Below are 23,984 nucleotides of genomic sequence, written 5' to 3'. Positions count from 1 at the left end.
TGAGGAACAGCTACATTCATACATGTTCTATCAGGTCTATTGGGGGGATTAAAACAGGGGAAATTTAAAACTGAGACTGGGGTTGCAAGCTTTTTCAAAAATTTGATAGGGAGGGCTTTAACCCAGTTATGTGGAGAGGAAAACAGTATTCTGGAGGGCAAAGTTCATCAAGGGCTGGAGATAATGGTGTTAGATGTCTCTACAGTACACAAATGCACAGAGCATGGGAAATAATCAAGATGAACTTGAACTCCAAACACAGCAAACCAAATATAATACAATAGATATCACTGAAATCTGGTGGGTTGAGTCTAAGGAATGGAATGCAGTAATAGAGGGGTATAACATTTTTAAGAGAAACAAGCCAAACAGGAAGGGAGAAGGAGTAGCATTATATGCCAAATGTGTTTATATCTGTGAAAAGTTCCAGGACTTAAATCCTAGAAACCAGGAGGAGAGAATCTGGATTAAAAATTAAAGGGGAGGGAAGCAACAGGGATATTGCTGGGAGAAATCCAAGAGTATTAAAAGAACTGGCAAATATAATAACAGAGCCACTTGTCAATAATCTCTGAGAATTCCTGGAGAACAGGAGAAGTCCTGGGAGATTGGAAGAGGGCAAATCTTGTCCTCATCTTCAAAAGGGGGGTGAGAGATCCAAAACAATCTCAGCTTGACACCAATACCAGGAAAGATCATTAAACATACAGTAAGCGCTGACAGGTAATGAGCACTGAGCCAGCAGCTGCTCCCCTGCCTGTCAGGGAATAAAAGGGGCTGTTTAGGTAGCAGGCTCACCACCAGTGGGGTTAGCAGTGAAGGGGTGACACCAAAGGGGGCTGCCCCTTTGGCGGAGCCACTCTGGGGCTGGAGCAAGAGCAGAGGCCAGGGCCAGGTACTCTGCCTGAACATGTAGAAAGCACAAATTGGCCTACCTCTAACTGAAATAGCCCACAGAATAAAAAACCTGGAGATTTGGGTGTGTAGTGGGCAGGATGCTAATTTTATTAATTGTATTAACTGCTTTAAAATTGTTTTTTAACTGCTATCAGCTTATGTGGATAGCAAAAATTTTAAGGGACTTATGAGCCAGCTGGGAGTGAGAGTGTCAGCTGGTGACAGGACACCGCATAACTATCTTGTTGCCTACACCTAGTGTAAGTAAGGGTCTGCCAGACAAGCCAGCTAACCAGCCTCATTGATTGAATACTATTTTCATAGACAGACAGCACTATTTTAAAGATTGTTTTAGAATGTTTTCTGGTTTTAAAGAAATGGAAATTGGGATGGCAGTATGAGCTATACAGGGCAGAGGTAGATATGGTGATGGCAGAGTCACTTGCTCTTATGGAGGAAGGAGAGACAGAGATGTTTAAAATCTATTTCATCTTCCAGTCACCATGCCAGCACAGGAACTTGGAGAGTAAGCCAGGTTACCCACAAAACCTCAACTTGCCCTTATGTAATGCCAGGTCAGTTAGAAATAAAGGACATATCATCTATGACCTCCTCAAGGAGGAGAGGGCTGATCTGGCATGCTTTACAGAGACCTAGCTGGGAGCTGACAGTGGTTCAACATGGGCACAGGCTCCCCCAAATGGGTAATGTGTTAGAGAGCAGGTGAGGGAAAGTGGGTGGGGTGGTGGTGGTAGCTGTGGTCTACAAAGACCACTTCAACCTGTCATGGCCAGTCATAAGGAGGATTTGGAGGACAATGAGGAGGCCTTGGCCCCTCAGGTGGAGGGGGAACCTGAGGCTGAGCCAGGTCCCAGATCTGCTCTCTCAGTTCCTGGAGAGTTAGCTCAGCCAGGCGCTAGCCCTGTTGTATCATCTCCAGTGGACCCTGTGGCTCAGCAGCCCAGCCTTTCCCTAGCAGAGGTTCCAGGCCTGGGAGACATAGAGGAGCAAGATACTGAGGTGCCTACTTTCAGCCAAAGAAGGACTGAAAGGGCATGCCTTTGGTGTTCCCGAAGGTTAGCTGAGAAATGCTCAGCAGCTGTGATAAGGAGCTGGTCTAATATAAATACCTGACAGACAGCAAGCCTCTTTGTCAGAGATTATCTGCATTCCTTTGGTGAAAGCTGCTCTCACTGAATCCCTCGGACTTTGTTTTAAATGTCTGTTGTTGCTAGGGTGTAGTGAGATAGTGAATGTGTTGTCAGAATGTTTTATGATTTCTTTTCTTTTTCTTTTAGTTGTTAGTATTGTTATTATGTATTTCTTTGTCCTTCCCCCACCCCCCACCCCGCATTTATTGTTTTTGTTCGGTTTGTTTTTAATCAATAAAATTTCAAAAAAAATTTTTTAAAAAGAATTGAGACTGCTATGGTCACCTTAGTGGATGACCATTGACAGGGGGAGTGTATGCCTGTTGGTGTTCTTGGACCTCTCAGCAGGATTCAGTACCATTGAACATGGTATCCTTAAATCTTAAAATCAACCCACTGGCTTCCTTTTAGTTTCCAGGCAGAGTATAAAGTGTTGGTTATTACCTTTAAAGTCTATATGGTTTGGGGCCAGGTTAACTACAGGATTGCCTTCACCTGTACAATCTGCTCTGTATGCGCAGATCCTCTGGGAAATGTTTACTCTAATCGGCCAGGACTAGGCAACAATTTCCCAGAGAACTTGTTCATCTGTTGTCCCCAGACTATGGAATAACCTGCCAGAAGAGATATGACAGCTGAAAATACTGACTGCATTTAAAACAGCATTAAAGGCATATCTCTTCCGGCAGGCTTATCTATTCAAATTTAAATCATGACTTTTTAATCTATATATGAACTTTTATGAGTGCATTTTAATGATTATATAGTATTGTATTTTAACTGTGGGTGTATGCATTTTTAATTGTGTTTTAATGTGTTACATCCTGCGTTGAGTTTTCAGGAGAGGCAGGAAAGAAATAAAAAGTATTATTGTTGGTGTTGATGTTGGTGTTGTTAAGGGATATGGTGGCTCAAATGGTTAAGACACTGATTTTGTTGATTGAAAGATTGGTAGGTTGGCAGTTCGAGGCTACATGATGGGGTGAGCTCCCAACACTAGTCCCAGCTTATGCCAACCTAACAGTTTGAAAGAATGCAAATGCAAGTAGATAAATAGATACCACTTCGGTGGGAAGGTAAACAGCGTTCTGTGCAGCATCTTGCCACATGACCCACAGAGTAGTCTTTGACAACATTGGCTCTTTGGCTTAGTAACAGAGCTGAGCATCACCCCCAACAGTTGGACACTTGACAACCCTGTCAAAGGGGAATACCATTATTATTATTATTATTATTATTATTAGTATTATTTAGAAAGGAATGATTCTGACATTTCCTTCTAAAGAATAATAATGATAATAATGGTATTCCCCTTTGACAAAGTAAAAGTCAACATGGTTTTCTCAAAAACAAGTCATGCCAAACTAATCTGCTCTCATATATATGAACCACCAGCTTAATAGATGAAGGGAATGCTGTGGATGTAGCATATCTTCATTTCAATAAGGGTTTTGACAAGGTCCCCACAATATTGTTGCAAACAAGCTAATAAAATATGGGCAAGACAATGCAACTGTTAGGCAGATTTGTAACTGATTGACCAACTGAACCCAAAAGGTGCTTACCAATGGCTTTATCCTTTATCCTGGAATTAGAACTGAAAGTGGGATGTCACAGAGCTCTGTTCTAGGTACAGTACTATTCAACATGTTTATCAATGACTTGGATGAAGGAATAGGGGGCATCCTTATCACATTTGCAGATGACACCAAATTAGGAAGGGTAGTTAATACCTCAGAGGACAGGATCAAAATTCAAAATGACCTTAATAGATTAGAAAGCTGGGTCAAAACTAACAAAATGAATTTCAACAGGGAGAAATGTAAGGTCCTACACTTAGGCAGAAAAAGTGAAATGCACAAGTATAGGATGGGGGACATCTGGTTTGAGAACAGTGCATGTGAAAGGGATCTAGGAGTGCTAGTAGATCACAAGCTCAACAGTGTGATGTGGAAGCTAAAACAGTCAATGGAATTCTAGGTTGCATCAATAGAAGTATATTGTCTACACTGAAGGAAAAAATTCAGACATAGCCATGTTAGTCTGGAAAATCAGTATGCAAAGGGATCTTGTAGCACCTTTGAGACTGAAAAAAAGAAGCTGGTAGCATGCACTTTCACAGACTTGAACCTACTTCCTCAGATGCAGATCCATGCAGATTGAGGGGAGTAATAGCACCATCCTATTCTGCTTTGGTCAGGCCTGATCTGGAATATGTGTCCAGTTCTGGGTACCACAATTCAAAAAGGATGTTGACAAGCTGGAGTGTGTCCAAAAGAGGGTGACCAAAATTGTGAGAATTCTGGAAGCCAGGCATTTGAAGAGTAACTTAGGGAGCTGGAGAAGAGATGGTTAAGAGGTGATATGATAGCTCTGTTTAAATATTTGAAAGGATGTCATACTGAAGATGGAATTTGCTTTCTACAGCTCCAAAGAATAGATCTACAGCAATGGATGGAAACTACAAGAAAAGAGATTCCACCTCAAAATTAAGAAGAACTTCCTGACAGTAACAGCTATTGAAAATCACTGCCCTGGAGTGTGTTAAGAGTCTCCTTCTTCGGGGATGTTTAAACAGAGGCTGGATGGCCATCTGTTGGGGGTGCTTTGATGTGTATTACTACATGGCAAAGTGTTGGCCTTGATGGCCCTGGAAGTCTCTTCCAAATCTAGGATTCTACGATTCCCACCTATTCTCCTTTTGTCCAAAATTATGAGCAGGCTATTTTGTCTGACATATTGCTGATAGCTATGTACAGTGTGCCCACACCATAAGCAGGCTCATTATACGCGGCATTCAGCTTATGCGCTTTTTTACTTTACATGGGGGGGTTGGCAGGTCTGGAACAGATTCCCCACATAAAGCGAGGGCCAATTGAGTTTTTCAATCTAAGTTTGGATGCCTTTAGCATAGGGCAGTGATGGCGAACCCTTTTCAGTTCGCGTGCCGGGGGCTGGGTGCCAGGGGCGGGGTGCCGGAGGCGGGGCTTCCACCCTCTTTTCAGAGGGAGGGAGCCTCTGGCTCCTCCCCCAGCGTTTGCCAGCCCCTGAGGGTCCCTTCTGGGGCCATCAGAGGCCAGCAAAAGGGCCGTGGAGGGTGGCGCGCTGTCCATGGAGCCCTTTCTCGGGGAGTGAAGGCTGAGGAGAAGAGGACTGGGACGCGTAACCACTTTTTTATTTCTCAAACTAACATTCTGATGAACAGATAGAGCAAGAAGGCAGTAGGCAAAGTCACAGCATGCAACATTTGCAGTAATAAGTTATGCCTATAAATATTGTCAGTATAAAATGCAGCATGCATTTTCTATGTCACAGATAACTGAATACATATTTCTGTATTTGCTTTTTCTCCATCAAACTCCCATATTTTAAACTCCTTTGATAATTTTTACTTATTTGTTTTAAATCAAATGAGAACCAATAGTTTCCCAAAGGACTACTACTTTGAAATATCTAAAGCCAAATAACATATCTTTTTCTGCAAAAGCCAAACTTTCACAGGCAACAGCACTGCAGCTGTTTGGACTGGCTAAAAGCCAATGATTTCTTGCCTTGTTTATACTAGCCTCTTTTAAAAATAATAATATTTTAAAAAACAGGAAGAAATGTTTGGATGACTAAGGGTGGTGGAACCAAGAAAGGAGCTCACCTCCACAATTTCTGTGCTTGCATATCTTGTTGAATTCTGCTCCCCTGGATGCACCACTGTGATCTGCACAAAAGTATTCAATTTTCGATCACGCGTAGGAGCCACCAGATCTTTACATCCTGGAAATGACACAGGAAAGGGAGGAGAAAGAAGGGGATCTCTGTAAAAACAAATCACAGCCGACACATTGCTATGTGACAAGGCAGACTGAGCTCTATTTCTGATTTAAATGTTTGAGTCTGGCTGATTTAACAGAGGAATTTCCTTGGAAGTACCTTAGAGAAATAGATAGTCACATGTTTGCAAGCTAAATTGAGTTTTCTTTTCTACTCACCATTTATGTAGTTCCTGCAAGGCTTCCCTTGAGACTTCTTCAGCTCTTGTGTATGAATATGAGTAAAGATAGATATGCACATGCATGCAGGCTCCCTCACTCACACACTTTTAGAACACATGTACACACACATGTCCATCTGATAGTATCTTAATCCCAATAACCAAGTACTTTGGAGGATAAGCTATCATACCCTTCAAATAATTTGCCATGAGATTATTCTCAGGCTCCCCAGTTTAAGTCATTTTATTTAACAAACTGTATGGCATTTAACTGCTTGGGGAAATCAAATGAAATGCTGCCACTGGCTATGTTGATTTATATGCTTTAGTATGGCATTATAAAATTTCTTGATAGGACTAATCACAACTTAAAGACTCCATTTTAAAAACAGGCAAGTGAAAGGGTCTTGACAACACCCCCCCCCCCAGGTATGAAAGAATAGTGCAGTTTTAATTCCATTTTTGACCAGGCTCCGTGTATATTTTGTTGAAGTAACATCAATAGTGGAACCCCTGGGTCTCATTATGTCAAATCTTTTAAAGCATGTGTGGCTGAAGTGTAGCCACATGTGACTGCCACAGGTCTGTTTGTGGCTCTCAATCCTCTGAAACTGGCTGAGCTGCCATATTTCTGCCCCTTGTAACAGGATGAATTGACCCTCCTGGAAAGCTCCAGGACTAGCCATTTACCTTTTAAACTAGATGCAACTTCACCCACACAGCTGCATTAACATCAAGAAATACCCTTTTTTCCAAATCAGAAATAGACTTCTCACCACATGTTTCTTATCCCCCATTTTTAGCTGAAGGACCCAGCTAAAGAGCAGAAAATTGGCTCTCAGGCTTATCACAGTTGTCTATCTCTGTTTTAAAGAGGAGTTGTTGTTGTTTTAAAGGTGAGCTCTTCCCCTGTGTAATAAAGATACTGAAACATTTTTATATGGTTAACTGCAGCTTTGCAGTTGCAGCATGAAAACCCCACCACTAATGACAATCAATTATTGTTAAGAGGTCAGAAGGACCAAACAGTATGAATGACAATGTAAATATCAATGGTAGCCACAGCATAAACAATGTTGCTAGATTTTAGAGAGGATTTTCAATTTTCAATAATTCAGTCTCCCCCCACCCCCAACCCTAGAGTTTGGCTTAAGGTGGATGTGAAACTGACCAACTTAACTCCTCTGATTCTAAAAAACAAACCAGGAGCACATCCAACTGGTATAATATGTGCTCAATGAAATAAAAGTTCTAAAACAGTGCTATTCAAAATTGTTATCTGCAAGTCACTGGCTACCAGTCTGCAGTGATTTACCAACACAGATATATTTATAGCTAATGGGCATAAATATGGTGCCAGTTTCTGACCTACTGGTGGGAACACCCACACAAGATAACTTAAGAGGTGCTAAAATAGGATAATGCAAAACAGAAGAGAAGCACCTCTGGTGGAGGCAACAACAGTTCATGGTTTACAAGGGCAAGGGAAATGGCAAGAAATTTCAAAGGGGAAGAGTCATGAAGCCACTTTTCTAAACAATGAACTCAGCATCTGCATTATAACACATACAAAGGAGCCCTGGTGGTGCTGTAGTTAAATCCTAGGACTGCAGCCATTCACAGGCACAAGGTTGTGAGTACAACCCCAGGCAGGGCTCCAGAGTTAACTCAGCCTTGTATCCTTTCAAAAGGCAAAAAATGCATCAAGGCCCAAAACAAACAACCATGCAAAGTGCCTGTGTAACATTTTAATTCTAATGATGAAGCAGGGGGAAAACCGCATCTTGACATGATTTAAGCATGTGGGCACTATTCCTTGCTGCTGAGTTACCACTTAGTGTATGTATGATAAGATACAACGTTCTGTAGAACCAAGGATAACTTGACAGGAAATTAACTCCATAGTTTTGGGTGAATACAGTTTGATGAATTGATGACAATCCTTTTCAAGAGAAATCGATGCAGCATGTAACATTAACACACACACACACACAATGATTTTTTTTTGTGGTTGACCATATATCAGACAATATTTGTGTGTGTTGTCTGAATTATAATAGTGCTCTCGGAAGGAAGCATTTGGAAACTATACTGTACAGTCCACCTTTCTCTTACGCAGGGGATCCGTTCCGGACCCCCCCCCCCCCGCGTAAGAGAAAAAACATGGATGCTCAAGCCCCATTCAAACGAATGGGGCTCGTGCCCGCGGTGGTGGCGCACGTGGTGCATGCCATGGGATCACGGGAGCACATTCCAGCGCATGCTGGCAGCCGCGTAAAACGTGTCCGCGTATAACGCGGGCACACTATATTTCTTTCCTCCATGAAACAAATGGTCAACATCATGTTGTGATGGACTGCCAAAATTGCAAAACCAAAAAGTAATCATAACAGAGTAAGTTCCTCATTGTACAATGAGCCCTTGGTATTTGCAGGGGTTTGGCTCCAGGAACACTTGCGGATACCAAAATCCATTCATGTTTAAGTCCCATTATATACAGGTGTAGTAAAATGGTGTCTCTTATATAAAATGGCAAAATCAATTCCATTCCATTTGGAATGGAATTTATTTTAATATGTTCAAGCCAGGGATGGTTGAATCCGTGGATACAGAGGGGCAACTGCACATGATAACTTTGGACCTAGAGTTACTTTTGTATTGAGGCATATCTGACCAGCTTATAACCATTCCTAGTTTCGTTAAGCGCACGGTACTTCGGAAAGAGAGACTGCTAATAACTCTCCAGGAGAAAAATGGAAATCCTGCATATATCATTATTATTATTCAGTGTAAGCTGCCAAGTCAGAAAATTGCACAAATTGGAACTGTTTGAATTCTAGGAAGCTACACAATAAGTGAAGTGAAGCTAACCGATTGTCTAAACTGAGGAGTGATTCAGATGCATAGCTGAGCTGATATGAAAAGACCCTGCCACATGGACTGCTTGTTTAAATGCTCTATCACATCCCAAACAAGTGGAGAACTTGTACATTTGCAGCAGGTCTTGCCTGGAACCATTTCCAGCTGTGATCTCACCACTTGTCTGCAATATTGCAAGCATATTCAGACAGACTGTTCCCAAATGAAAAGCAAAAGAAAGATTGATGAAGATACTCAGTACTTGTTGCTTATAATCTTACCCCTCAACACTCATACCAATATACTAGTATAAAATAGGTCTGGAAACATTTCAGAAATTTTAAAAAAATGTGACATGTCCATGGGGCAAGGGTCTGGGGACTTTACTAGTAAACCCTGACAAAACTGGAAGACAGGAGGGTCACTTCCTGTTTTCAGAAAATAGTTGTTGTATGACTTCAAGTCATTTCTGACTTATGGTGATGCTATAACAGGGTTTTCTTGGCAATATTTGTTTAGAGGTGGTTTGCCTTTCCCTGCCTCAGAAGCCAAGAGTGTGTGCATTCCCTGGGGTCACTCAGTGGGTTTCCATGGCCAAGAAGTGCTTCTCTATTTATTGACCAAAACAAGATAGGAAAGTCAGATTATAGAAGCATTTTGTGACCTGGATCCCTGTGCAATTCTGTTTTTCATCCCTTTTTGAAACAATGGGAGGCCTGGAGGGCCTATGAAGGGCCTAGAAAAAGAGAAATGGCTTTTGTGCATGTGCATATGTGTGCATGCATGTGAGCATACAATCCACAGGATGCATGAGACCCACTCCTTTCATAAAGAAAATTGTCTCCAAGCCTTCAATAAACATGAATCCACATACTTAAAAAAAATTAAGCAATCATCCATGAATCATGGCTGATGTACCCGCCCAACCCGAGCCCAACAAAAAGCCAGAACTCAGAAGAACAACAACAAAAGTTGAAATGCAGCAGTGGGTGTTATGTAACACAAATACAAAGTCAGGTTTCTAAGACAATTCAACTGCAATTTTATTTAAATTCCCAGTATTGTGGCATTTTCATTCCTTTGCTGTTTCAGTCATTTCCTCGCTGCTTGGAAGGTAATGAAGACAGCTGAAAGTTGCCATCTCATTAATTGACATAGAATGTCAGAGAGGGGGAAAAAACCTCTTCCTAAGGCTGATAAAAGCTGTCAAAATACTAATCATATTCCACAAAATCAATGGCCTATGTAAGCCCTGAATGTCACACTAAAAAAATGTTTCTAAACTGGGCAACCTGTATGGAATGTCGTGTTCTGTTTCAGTCTCTTTAAAGGTCAAATAACATTTATTTGTTCACAGCAGCATAGTGACCAGGCTTAAAACATTTTACTTCTATATAGGCAGACAAGGTCAATTTTGATCCCACTATCAGCTGTGGCCTTCTTAAGAAATGTATTTTCTGGAATACAAACAAAATGTACTATGCTGCTAAATCATCAACAGCTTATTTAGCTTGGATTCAAACAGCATGTGTTCAAGTCCAAAATGCTTCTCCTTGTGCTCAAGAGGATCACTCACTTTTGCAGTAATGGGAAGAAAAGTCACCATTTTCTGACACTGTTCTTCCAACATTCCCTGCTCTACTCCTGTGCCTGACTGCACCTTTTATGAAGATCCCATCATGATCAGGAGTGACTTTTCAGAAGATGCTACAGGAGGAGTTTCTTCCAAACTGGTACAAAGAAATGAAATGTCCTACAACAAAGTTCCTCATTAGGTGCAAGAAAATGCTGGGTTGTGCTCTCTCCTTGTCTATTCACAGCTCTCATAATGCTTAGCTTTTTTTTAGTCCCTGTAAAAGGCAATGTCAGTGAGAGATATTGCTGGGGGTCATCAGCATATTATGCTGGTAGAGAGATTTAGGTTCCACCAGAACCATGTAGAATCTAAGCCTGTTTCCATTTGCTTTTGTGGATCTGTAACCTTTATTTCAAAGTCCGGCTCAGGAAAACTTTGCCAGCATTCTAGTTACAATGAGTCTTGTTTCTTCATGCCATTATATCTATTAATTTAACATACTGATAGTGTTCTAAAACTACTGTTTAAGGGAGCAATTCTTTACAAACATACCCTGAAGTCAGTGCTGCTGAATTCAGCTGGCTTATTTCTGAGTAGTTATGTGTGTTACTGCCCTATTAGAAAACTCAAAAGGCTGACAGACTATGCAAAATGTAAAAAGCATCCAATTTGGCCTACAATTTTTATTATATCTGTGTAACTACTAAGTTTAAATAGACTGTGGGCTTATGTACACTGGCTATTTAATATGGAACCATTCTGGATCATTATGCTCCAGACTGGCCCTGGATTGATTATGATAGCAGCTACATGCACTGCCCTGAATCCAGTGTGACAGTGTATTGTTGTTGTTGAAAAACTATTTAATGTAAAATCATAAGAACCCAGCAAATACCCACAATCAACTCAGCAATACAGTGCACCCTTTGTTTACATGGGAGATCTGTTCCGGACTCCCCCACATAAAACAAAAAACGCCTACTCTCGAGCCCATTTAAATGACTGGGGCTCGTGTATGTGGTGGCGTGGCGGCACGCATGTGCACCCCATTCATCCCTATGGGACGTGCCGGCCCTTCCTCCCCACGTGGCTTTCAGCGTATGCTGAAAGCTGTGTAAAGCGTGCCCACGTATAACATGGGCACACTGTACTTAAGTTAGAATCCTGCCATGGCAACTAGAACTCAACTCAAAGAGCCCCAAAGGCTGAATAATAACTAGATCTTAACTGGACACTTAAATAAGGCCAGTACCACTGTTACCTGGGGAAATATAGGGAAAATAAAGGGAAATTTTCTTATGTCAAGAGAGCCAAAATGCCCATCTCCACACAATGTACCAATGGTGATGCAAAAGCAATCCCTGTGTAGGTCTTAATATTTGGGCTTTAAACATCACTTAGTAATTTGAACCTGGACTGGAAACCAGTGTAGTGCCTTTAAAACCATGGTTATGTGGCTTCTACAATATGTTCCCAATAGTGTTCTAGTTGCCATATCCTCCTCCAGTTGTAACTTCTGTGTCAACTTGAAGGGATGTCCTGTGTACAGCACATTCAATCTGAGCAAGCTAAACTGTGTTATCACTGCATGATACAAGAGTGATTCAATTTTATAATACATTCAGGAGTAGCAGTGTTGGCCATTCAACAAATCCAATCAAAAATCCACCAAACAGTGATACCTTTATTGGCCAACCAAAATGCACAATATACATGTTGCAGGATTTTGAAGCTTCACTTGCTTATTCATCAGGCAAGGTGTTGCAAACCAAACAGGAGGGGAAAAAATGAAAATGGCCTGTGACAGACAGCCAAAATAAAGCTGCTTCGAGTCACAGTGGAGGTATGGTTTTTCAATGGTGCATCTGTCCTAAGAGTCCAGAAGCCGCACCAAAGCCACGCTCCAGTCCTTAGGACTGGAGCATGGCTTTGGTGCGACTTCTGGACTCTTAGGATGCATGCATCATTGAAACACCATACCTCCACTGTGACTCGAAGCAGCTTTATTTTGGCTGTCTGTAACAGGCCAATGTTAGTCATAGACCTGCATTTTTCTGTTTCTGTTCTTGGTTAAGATGGTATGGAGGGGCATCTCTTTCAGGCTGGCCCCTCCTCCCTCTGGCCATGTGACAACTGGTGGATTTTTCAAAGTCCAGGAAATTTACCATCCATTTACATTTTTTTATAATGATAGTTTGCAACCAGGCTCCTTTTATTTCTCTTTAATTGCATTTGGACTCTCGATCTATTGGATCTCACTGAGAGACAACTATATAGGTTCAACTTCCTCTGTCAAAATGTGTTACATAAAAACAATAGATTGTATTGAACAATATAAAACAGGTTTATTTTTTTAGGAATGAAAGCTAAATCCTGTGAACAACATGATTCAAGTGGAAAGGAACCCAAATGTTAAGTAAAGCCAATACTAAATTAACTGGCCAGACCATTTATCTTCTTTTTGCTCAGCTTTATCTTATGGGCAATTGGCTAAAAGCACATGTAATAAAATAAATTTTAAAATTCATATAAGTAACAGTGGGATTGTTTCTCTTTCAGAAATGCAAACATGGTGCCAAACTGTGCAGAAAGCTCTATCACCTTGGAGACCACCATTAGTTAATGAAAGGAAGAATACAGCATGGTTTACACAATTGAAAGTGTCAAATGTTACCAAAAGTACAAACAGTAGAAAGGGTGCCAATGCACAACTGAGAGAATCAGAATTATAATTCTGTTTCCATGCATGTTTCACAGATCCACAGAAGTAGAGAAAGAAGCATGGGATCCCTAAGAACAGTATTTTCATAGGGTTTGAGGGAATGGTGGTGGGAGGAGTTATTGAAAAAGTTGTTGTTAATGCAAGTTGTTATATTTTTCTAATGTCGTAAACTACTTTCTTTTCAAACTTTTATGAAAAAGTAGGATACAAATTAGCTATCTAAATGCAAATGAGGGTCCCTGTCCTAAAGACATTACAATCTAAAATCTAAATCTAACATTTGACACATGGGAAACAACAAAGAAAAGACAGACATGGATGGCTGGAAAGCGAATATGAGATTGCTTAAACAACATATCCTTAAGCTTGGTTATTTGTCATCTAGAAGGCTGAGCTGAAGGATTTAAAGAGACAGTAAGTTTTTAAAAGAAAAATTTGAAGGAAGATAGATAAGTAAGAACATAGACTTAGTTCCAATCATACAGGGCAGCAAGCAAGTAAGTCTGGATTCTTTTCTGAGGGAGATGATGATTTTCTGTCAGTTCATTGTGGTTGTGAAGGTCACAGAGACATGAATCTGGATACCGGAGTGGAGAGATTAGGAGAGAAAGTCCATTATGTATGTATGTGTGTGGTGGGGTGGGGTGGTTTTTGAGGCAAGGACAATAAACTTGCGTTCGATTTTGGAACAGGGAGGAAGCCAGCTGAACACAGATTTAAGGAAGAGTGTTAGGCAATTTAATTGAAGACAGAAGAATGATTTTGGCAGATGCATAGTGGAAAGATGGAAGGTAGCCAAGGTGGGACAATGTAGGACCAGAGGGGAAAAGACTAGTAGTCTATATCCAATGGAAGACTTGGCCATATATACCAGATAAGGGCCATGTTTCCAAAAAGTTCTAAAGAAAGAAAGAAAAATATGACTGAGGAGGAAGTGAATATGAGAAACAAAAAAGAGAGGAATAAAAAACAAAGTATACCCACAGGCTATGTGTCTATTCAACAGGATGTATGATGGAAAAAGAGAGTTTGTGAAGAAAGCAAAGTTTGGAGAAAAGAAGAGACATTTCGTTCAGTATATTGAGTCCAAGATAACAGCAATAAAGCATCCAAGCAGAAATATCAGAGGCATCTCAAAAACAAGACTGAAGAAAAAGTTAGTTGCATGAGCAAGCATGCAAACAGCTGGCCCCAATTGCCAGGGGATTTGATAAGATCACTCCAAGGCATTTTGTAGTAAAAGAAAAAGAGAGGGCCCATGGCAGATCCATGATGGACTTCAACAGAAAGGGTTGAAAGAGAAGAGTAACATATCCCAAGCATTTTATTGACATGGTGCAGGTGGGTGCGGGAAAACAAACCAAACCAAAATCGAGCAATTTTAAAATGGCATGCTACTAACAGAGAGAATATGTGTGTATGTGTATGCAAAGGTGTGTGGGATTAGGGCTAGGAGTGGAGGTGGAGTAACCAATTCAAAATGATGCTAGTGATGGCCATCCCAAAGGCATCATCTACACTAGCTTGGCTAAGAGGCCCACTACCATTTCATGCCTCTTTGCTCTTAACTTTGGCGGGATACAAACCGCCGCTTTGTGGCGCTTCCCCGCCGCCGCCGTTTGCTCCACGCGGGAGCCGCAGCAGCCAAACCGCGCGGCTCCCGCGCGGAGCAAAAAAGAAGCTCCATTTCAGAGCTTCTTCTTGTGGCGCACTGATGACATCGCAAAGCGCCTCCGGCGCATTCGCGACATCATAGGCACCGCGACACGTCTGGATGCTATGCGTCCAGTACGTAAAGATGGCGGCGCCCATGTAGAAGGGGCGCCGCCATCTTGTACATATAGGATACGTACTTGCGTTAGGGGGGTGCGGAAGCACCGCCCCTTCCTAACCCTAGTACGTATCCTATACGTACTATATGGCGGTTTGTATCCCGCCTTTGTCATCAACCTTTCTGAGAGGCTAACTGCAGGGGGAGATGGGGCAACAATACCCAAACTGGCTGGACTAAGATGTCAACAGCCATTGTCTGAGCTAGAAGCCAGCTGATCCTTGCTTTAGGAGAACTCTTGCTAGACCATTTTAGATTTTAAACTGTATGCAGTGCATAATAAATTGAGGGTCCTTATTATTATTACTGTATTAAATCTATTTTCACTCAGTTGTGAAAATACTTTCCTCACTAGAATTTCTTGCTGAAGTCAAGGATGTATTCCAAATTTGAATTACAGAACCCTTTTAATACACTAAATACACAACCCAAAAAATTAAATTAAATCCAACTATAGTGCAAATCAGCAGGGTGATATGTTCACCCAATGGAACTTGTTGTCAAGCTTAGCCAAAATCCAATTTAGGACACCTTATGAAAAATATGCAAAATACGTCAAACACCAGACATACCAGAACAAGCTTGAATGCTTAGAAAATAACCTGTCCTTAAATAATTTAATGCATAATAAAGAATTTAAATACTGAACCTTTCCAGGCTACTGCTCAAAATACTCAGTTCCTCTCCAGGCTACTACTCAAAATACTCAGTCCCTTCTCCTTTGTTGGCTGTACCATCACTTCCTCTACTTTAGTCAGAAATCCAGTTTGAACTTTTTGTCCAAATACAATCCCATTATCTGGTGCATCACTCCAGAACAAGAGTGATAAAACCTTGCCTCTTAAGAACAGTTAAATGCCAGCAGGGACCTTTCAGCTGTTAAATAGCTTTTCAGGCTCAGATATCCACATGTTCTTCACTGAACAGTTTAAATATAGCTACTCAAAATAAATCTCTTAAAATGTGTTTTTAGTTCAAAAAATGCAAGTAAAACAAACTAGAAATGGTATTTTATTCTTCAGGATTTAAAAAAAATAGCTTCCTCGGTTGCTATCTTATTAAAGACTGACCTATTTCTTCACCAGAGTTTCTCTAACTAGTTCAAGCTAGAATTATTCATCAGAAAAGCAAAAGAATCTGTCAGAAATAAACAGAAGATTACGCATATGACGAGAAAAGGACAGAGGGAAATGGTCTAGCACAATAGGACATTTGCATTCTGGTCACTATGCACATCTCCGTAAAGCATCCAACTCTGTTATGGGGACTATGTGCTATGCTTTTGTTACTCTCGCCTATCTCCTTCCCAAATGCTGATTCAGCACAAGAGAAAATGGCATGGTGAAAACAGGTCAGCATGCATGTACCTGATTATGCTGAGGAAAACCAATTACATAGAAAGAAACTCATCTTCATCTTCATGCTCGCTCTCAGCCTCTGTGAATTTGAAGTCATGCTGATGCATCCAGGGTGCACTCTGCTCATCTGCATTTCCCAGTTACTGTTAACCTGAAATTTGCCAAAAATTGGGCTCCCTTCTAGTTGTGTGCCCTCAAGTCATTTATGATTTATTTGGGTTGCTGAGGATACTTTGGGTGGCCAAGAAGACAAACAAATATGTTCTAGAACAAATCCCTGAACACTCCCAGAAGCAAGGATGACTAAATTGAGGCTTCATACTTTGGCCACATCATGAGAAGACATGAATAATCAGAAAATACAAGAATGCTAGGAAAAGGTAAATGTAAAGGGCAGTAGAAAGAGAAGAAGACCACACACTAAATGGTTGGACTCAATCAAGAGGCCTGAGCAGAGCAGTGGAGGACAGGGGGTCTTGGGGTTGTCATGAGTCAAGGTCAACTCAAGGGCAGTTAACAACAACAAGGCAACATAAGGCTTTCTTGGCAAATTTGGTTCAGAAGGAAGGGGGTGTCCTTTGCCTTCCTCTGAGGCTGAAAAAGTGTGACTTGCCCAAAGTCACTGAGTGGATTTCCATGGCTGAGCCGGGATCCAGACTCTGATCTCCAGAGTCATGGTGCAATGCTCAAACCACTATACCATTCTGACTCCTTGGACATCACTGAAATAAATGAAATCCAGTGAACTGCAAATAAAGAGAGAAAATGAAAGCCTACAAACCTATAGGTAACCTATAAAATCCTCAACCATATTTTAATCATTGGGTGACAACCCATCAAGTGATGTTTCATTTATATAATTTGCATGTAACATTTGAACACAGAAACATAGAGATGCAGTTCTCCACTATTACAATATACACACAATATTTGAGGTTCAGGCTGCTATGCAGTTTCTACAGTGGACTAATGTGCTAAAGGTGAACCACCAGCATTTTTAATGCACACTTCTCTTTCATAATACATTTCTTTTCTTGTGCAGGATCAGCCTTCCCTAACCTGCTCATCACAAACATGCTGATTCACAACATCCCCATCAGTATGCCCATCATGCTGGTTGGATGTGATGGGCACTGCCATTCAACACATCAAGAGGCTGCAGAAGGTGGAATTCAAGAGACTGCTGCATACCACCTTTAATGGGCTGATTAAGATAATGTTCCCAAAGCCCAAAGATCATGCTTTATTTATGTAGCCAGTGCAGTGACCTTGCCCCCAACTTCTACATAGGGATATTTGTGCATATAAAACAAATGCATATAAAATCCCATACATATATGCAGAAAACATGCAACCATGAGTGAGACGGGGATAGGGTGTTAGGATTATTTTAAAATTAAAATGATTAGACAAAATATACACCACCCTAAGGATGGACATAAATGTCACAAACATCATAGAGGCAGACTGCTGTTTCCATGCCAAACCCAAAACATGAAACTTGTCATGCATATTAAAACTTCAAAGCCAAAATACAGAAGCCCAAGATCTTGAAATTAACTATGCAAAACTGATTTTCTATGGCCCTAGAGAAATTATTTCAGAACTGCATCACAGCAGAAAATTAAAGTCACTATTAAGTGCACAGCTGCTATGTCTGGTTACTTCCTGTCTCTCTGCTGCTGGCCAGAGAAAAGACCTGCAGTCCTGGGAGAAGAGACCATGGACCACCAGAAGACAGCACCCACCTGTTACCAGATGGGAAAGTGAAATGAGATCTAATTCAATCACAAAAATCTTGGGTTGGAAGGAAGAATATGCTACTAGAGAGCAAGATTGTCTATTGGACAGGCTAGATGCAGATTGAATGTATTCTATTTTATTAATATTGCATAAGCCACCTATGGATCAAAATTAGGGAGAGAAATCAATCAAGAAAAAACATAAAAAGCCAAACAATAGGAATAAAAAAACCAGTTGCCTGAAATGTACAAAATATACCATGAAGAAATAAAGGGCCCATTTTACTCAGGCCTCTACATTAAGCATGACTAGACATCTTTAGAAAGATTAAGGGGCAGAACAGATGGGCAGCAATGAACTGCCAGAAGCTGCTCTTACCACAATCGCCCCAGGGCCATGACAAAAACATGCTACAGCTCCTCCTCCCATGGCCCCAAATAGTGGCAAAAAAGATCCGCTCCTTTTGGGGTCAGATTTGGGCTGCCTTAGGTGGCCCCAGCACAACCCCAGGGCAGCTTCCAGGCACTCCAGGGACATGCATCATGTAAACAACACACCCCCAGTGCAGCCAGAAGTTGCCCCCACCTGCACATCTGTTTCAGGTCTTTGTTTAGAAAACAATGTAACCAACTATTCACTAAATGATTTATTGTGTTATTAAAAAGATTTTAGAGGAAAATACATATATTTAATGCATTTAATCTAGAAATTATACACAGTAGTGAAAAAAATGGTTTATCTGAAAGATAGATAACACCCTGCGGTGTTGCTGTCATACAAATATCAGCATTCTTGACCACTGTCCATGCTGGCTAATGCTGATAAGAGTTGGAAACGAACAACATCTGGAGGGCTACAGGTCTCCCATACTGGTTTATAGAATATTGCAATCCCTGTTTCTTATGTTGTATGTGTCTAGCGTTGCCATAACCCGGTTGCAACCGGGTTTTTCCCGGTTTTGGCTGTACCTGCCCGGTCACGGCACAGGTGCAGCCAAAAACCGGGAAAAGCCCGGTTGCAGCGGGGTTGCTGGGCAACCCTGGGGCCTCGCTGCCCTCCTCCTCCTCCCCCGCGCATGGTCGCGCAGAGGAAAAGGAGGGCAGCGAGGTCTGAGGTGGAGGAGGCTACAGGGAGGCGGCGCCTCTTGGGTGCAGCCGCGCCAACCTCCCCTGCTCCCTGCAGCCTCCTCCCTCCTTCCTGGCCTCCGCGGGGGCCAAGAAGGAGGCGAAGCTTCGGCCATCGCCGCTGGACTGCTCGCCTCCTTCCTGGTCCCCGTGGGGGCCAGGAATGAGGCGAGGCCGCGGCGCTCGCTGGCGGGCTCCTCGCCTCCTTCCTGGCCTCCTTGGGGGCCAGGAACGAGGCGAGGCCGCGGCGCTCGCCGGCGGGCTCCTCGCCTCCTTCCTGGCCTCCTCGGGGGCCAAGAACGAGGCGAGGCCCTGATCCTGGCCTCCAATCGCGGTGGGGCCCAGGCAGGGAGGGAAAGCCTCCTTAAGTGGAGGCTTTCCCTCGCTGCTTGGCCTCCACTCCCCGCCGCGATTGCGAGGAAAAATGTAGGACATAATTTTAAATGTAGGACACATTTTTGTGTGTCCTACATTTGAAATTTTTGTCCTACATTTTTCCCGGTTTCCCGGTCTGGCGCTATGGCAACCCTATATGTGTCACAGCAAAATTAAGGCTGATATAATGGTTATTATAATGGGATGCGGTGGCTGAGTGGTTAAGATGCCAATTCAGACTATCATAAGGTCAGAAGGTTGGCAGTTTGAGGCCCAAGTGATGCATGATGGGGTGAGCTCTCATCACTAGTCCCAGCTTCTCTCAACCTAGCAGTTCAAAAGCATACTAATTCAAGTAGATAAATAGGTACCACAGAGATGTACACCACCCCTTACAGTTGGCTACGACTAGACATTATGGAGTTTATTGCATTGGGTCAGGAACGTGCCCAATGCATTCTAAAAAGGGAGCATTCTGGGAACGTGATGGGCCCCAGAACACATCTTACCGCATGGAGGAACGCCACAGCTGCTGCCGGGCGTTCCAATCGCGTCCCCAATCTGTTCCAGGGGAGGGGCGATTTCCGAGAACTGTTTCAAAGCGTTTATGGCCCAATGAGATAAACTCCTATGTCAAGAGACTTTTAACCTAATGGTTTATAACAACAGCCATTTCTGCATTTTACTACTTTTGGCATGTAAAGTGAACTTATATTTCGCTTTTATTCTGGGCTTTCCCCCAAACATTCCATTCATATTATATTTTACAGATGCATTTGATATAGTCACACAATTAACACTCTCCTAGAAAAACATAACACAGACTAAAGTTATTTTAAAAGCATCAACATTCTGTAGACTATTTAAGAGGAAATAACCAAACTTCAAGTTATTTTCTTGGACTACATCTTCCAAAATCTTCCAGCCAGCATTGTTATTTCCAAGACTGGCTAGAGAATTCCAAAACAATAAAATAAAATAAAATAAAATAAACTATGGAGATTACTAGACATACTGATAGCTGTAGAATTCAGCTCAGTAAAGCAAAGGTGGTTGTATTTCTTTAAACCTATGGTTATCTTATCTATGATGACATGTTCAGCTAATTAGTATGCTTGACTGATTGAACATTTTTAATAGTGCTACATGCACCTGAATAAAAAGAATGGCATGTACCAATTAATAAGATACACTTTCCCAGAGATGCTTTCTGTTTCAAAATGTAATACAGTGGTTCCGTTCCTGGGCCTCGTGTAAGGGAAATTCCGTGTATGCTCGAGCCCCTTTAAAGACAGCGGTGTGCAGGTGTGTGGCATTACTCTTTCCAGTGCACAACATGGCTTCTTCCAGCGCAGCTTTCAGCGTATGCTAAAAGCCACATATATTGCACCCGCGTATGACGTGAGCGCACTGTACTCAAGAAATTGCTGTACCCCAAAATTAAAATCTTACCTATAAATAATTCTTATATGCATATATTACTTACAATATATACTCATATGTAAGTCAAAAGATTTATGTCCAAAAATTGACCCTAAAATCCCAGGTTGACGTATTTACAGGTCATTATGGTAATGTGATAGCAGCTTTCAGATTTCCCCATGCAGTCAGGAGAGCACTTTCTTTATCTCTTGAGCCAAACAGAATGAGTCCTGAGTGACTGATTACTGTATGTTTAAGAGTCCTTCTCCCACCTGTGCTATCGTTGTCTGGGGACTGAAGGCTGAAATGAAGCGCTGAAGCAAAAAGCCTCAATTAGAGTCCCTCTTGCTACATGCACAAATACACAAACTGAAGGAGTGTGTTTTACTCTCTGAGTTTTACTCTTGACTTATCCATGGGCCATGGCAAAATCTGTAATTTTGGCCCCAAAACCTGCCTGCCCTGGACTTATCCATAAAGTTGATATATAGTCAAGTATATACGGTACTTCAGCATTAAAAGTCCTACCTTTTACAGAGCTACAAAAATTCCAGAAGTCCGAATCAATAAGTTCTCTGGTCCCAAGTGTGAATTGTAATAATTAAAGTCTGTGCCCGTTGATCAGTAAATATAACCTGAGCTAATTTTGTTAAAGAAATGAGATAGCTATTTACACTGCCACTTCAAAGAAGACTGTTTAGGTACATCTATCCTATTTCCTAAAAAGAAAAGATATGAGCTTTTTCTTCTTTCTTTCTTTTCTGTTCTTTCAAAAATCTCTTTAGTTCAAATAAAATGTAAAGCTGTGTCTTACCAAGACTGAATTCAAGCTTTGGTTCACAGAGAGTCTTCTTAAGACCTGTTGGTTGAAATGAGTACTTAAGTTACTATATGCACAGCACTCTTCCATAAATTAGATAATGCAATTAGTGGTTTTATACTAATTGTATCATTAAGGAAGCTAATTTATAGACATGTATATGCAGTAAACTGCTAATAAAGACGAAACCTTCTCACATTCACCATCTTGTTCTCTCTTTAAGACCATTGTTCCTTCACTTTCTGCAAAGGTGTGATATTCTTTCAGCCTGCAGGCTGATTCCAATTGCAGATGAGTTTGAGGGGTGCATTCCAGTGTTTGGCAATGCCAAAGGGAAAGAAACAGCAGCATATGTTAGCTTCAAAACTCTTATTTTAAGTAAGTCTTAGAAGAGCTAGGAAACTACTAAGTGATGGCAACTTGAGGAGAGCTTGATTCAGGCCCAAGGCCTGGTCCTACATATCCCCAACTTAGAGGGAACATTTGTATGCAACCTGAAACTATACCCTACATACATGGTCAGAAAGGATAATACGGAGTGCCCCTTTTCTACTACAGTTGACAACTGGTAGAAACCAGAATACATTATCATTTTAACAGATTTTGGATTTGTCATTTGTGCAGGCTGCAAACTGGGGTTTTAGAAAATTCTACCCTGGATTGTTTTGCTAACCTGTTTAACAAAGCTAGTTTTGTTTAAACAGTAATTTCTAGTTCACACATAACAAACCAGGGGTCATCTAATAGGAACCTGAATTCTGGCTTATGCCATAAGTCAACAGGTGACTTAAAGGCATGCATATACCTTTCTAGAATAAGAGAAAGAGAGCAGGAACATGTTAGCACAATCCTTTGTTTGGACTGTTTTCTATTCCTGGTGATAGTTCTGGGCTCTTTTGGTAGCTTCTCACACCTACCAAATGAAACTCTTTAAAATAATCTCATCTGATATCCTAACCTTCAGCCTAACTTTCCTCCTGCCTCATCATCATCATCATCATACTGCCTTTCCCCAAATACAGGGGCCAAAGACAGCTAACAGCAAATTAAAAACAATACAAATTAAAACCAATACAAAAACATTAAAAAGTACAAATATCAAGTTTAAAAAAACAATTAAACAATTCATGAAGTCAAAAACACCAAAACACTAAAAATTAAATGTATTGTTTTTAAAAAAAACTATATACAAACCTTACAATCCAACCCTATTTCTCTCCCAGACTCTGTCTCCTCCCTAAATTGCCTCTCTACCTGACCACAACCAAGCTCTGTCTCTGCCCATTCCTTGGTGTCTCCTATGACTGTAGTTGCTCATCATCTCTGGTTTCTAGCATCATCTGCCTTTCCTAGCTCTTGAAGCTTCATCTCAGGGGAAGAAAAAACATCACATCACAGATTCAAATAGGTTAACCATGCATTCACATGCAGACTAAATATGTATATATTAGAAAAATAGGTACAAACAAAAGGGGATGCATAAAAATATATACATTAAGAAAAACAAAAATAAAAGTTAGAGATATATACAAATTTGCAGGGGGAGAGGAGAGACTTCCAGTCCAGCATCACATATTTGTGGGACTCCAAGATTCTGAGAAAAAGAAAGTAACCAATGTTCATATCCTGACTGTCAGTCACAACCCAGAATATTCAGTGTAGGCAAACATCTATGCCAATTCTGTTTTCTATGGAACAGCAGACCTTACCCCCATGCTTTTGAAATGCTTTTGTATTTCAAAAGAAGCCTGCTGTATAGTCTGGACTTTAACCTATGGAAATGTTGACTTTAACCTATGGCAATCCTGTGAAAGAAAGACCTCAAAGAGATCCTGCAATTAACAGCTCTGTTCGGGTCTTGCAAACACGTTTTCTTGACTGAGTCAATCCACCCACAATTCAGTGTTCCTTTTTTCTTACTATATTCAACTTTACTAAGTATTATCATCTTTTCCAAAGTGTCATGTCCAAAGTGCCATGATGTATCCAAAGAACGTAGCCTCAGTTTTATCATATCAGCTTCTAATGAGAAAGGAACTGCACCCTCCCCAAAGGTATCCAACTCCATCTTGGAACTCTGTGGGAGAGAGAAAGGAACTGCGCCCTCCCCAAAGGTATCCA

General features: G+C 41.3%; 1 protein-coding gene across 7 annotated transcripts in view; it reads right to left on the bottom strand.

Moving 5' to 3' along the window:
• INPP4B (inositol polyphosphate-4-phosphatase type II B) overlaps nucleotides 1-23,984 on the bottom strand; it is a 345,664-nt gene that overhangs the window by 176,002 nt on the left and 145,678 nt on the right. For 6 of the 7 annotated variants that reach the window (XM_042470361.1, XM_042470360.1, XM_042470357.1 and 3 more), the window contains 2 exons: nucleotides 21,858-21,902; nucleotides 5,698-5,816 (listed from right to left, as the gene is read on the bottom strand). In XM_042470361.1, coding sequence (XP_042326295.1) covers nucleotides 5,698-5,816; nucleotides 21,858-21,902 — 164 coding nt within the window. Of the gene's footprint in view, nucleotides 1-5,697; nucleotides 5,817-21,857; nucleotides 21,903-23,984 lie in introns of those variants that run through there. The other variant, XM_042470363.1, reaches the window with a different exon arrangement.

The sequence above is a fragment of the Sceloporus undulatus genome, chromosome 5 (genome assembly GCF_019175285.1).
Source record: "Sceloporus undulatus isolate JIND9_A2432 ecotype Alabama chromosome 5, SceUnd_v1.1, whole genome shotgun sequence".
NCBI lineage: Eukaryota > Metazoa > Chordata > Lepidosauria > Squamata > Phrynosomatidae > Sceloporus > Sceloporus undulatus.
This window is presented reverse-complemented; position numbering and strand designations above follow the sequence as displayed.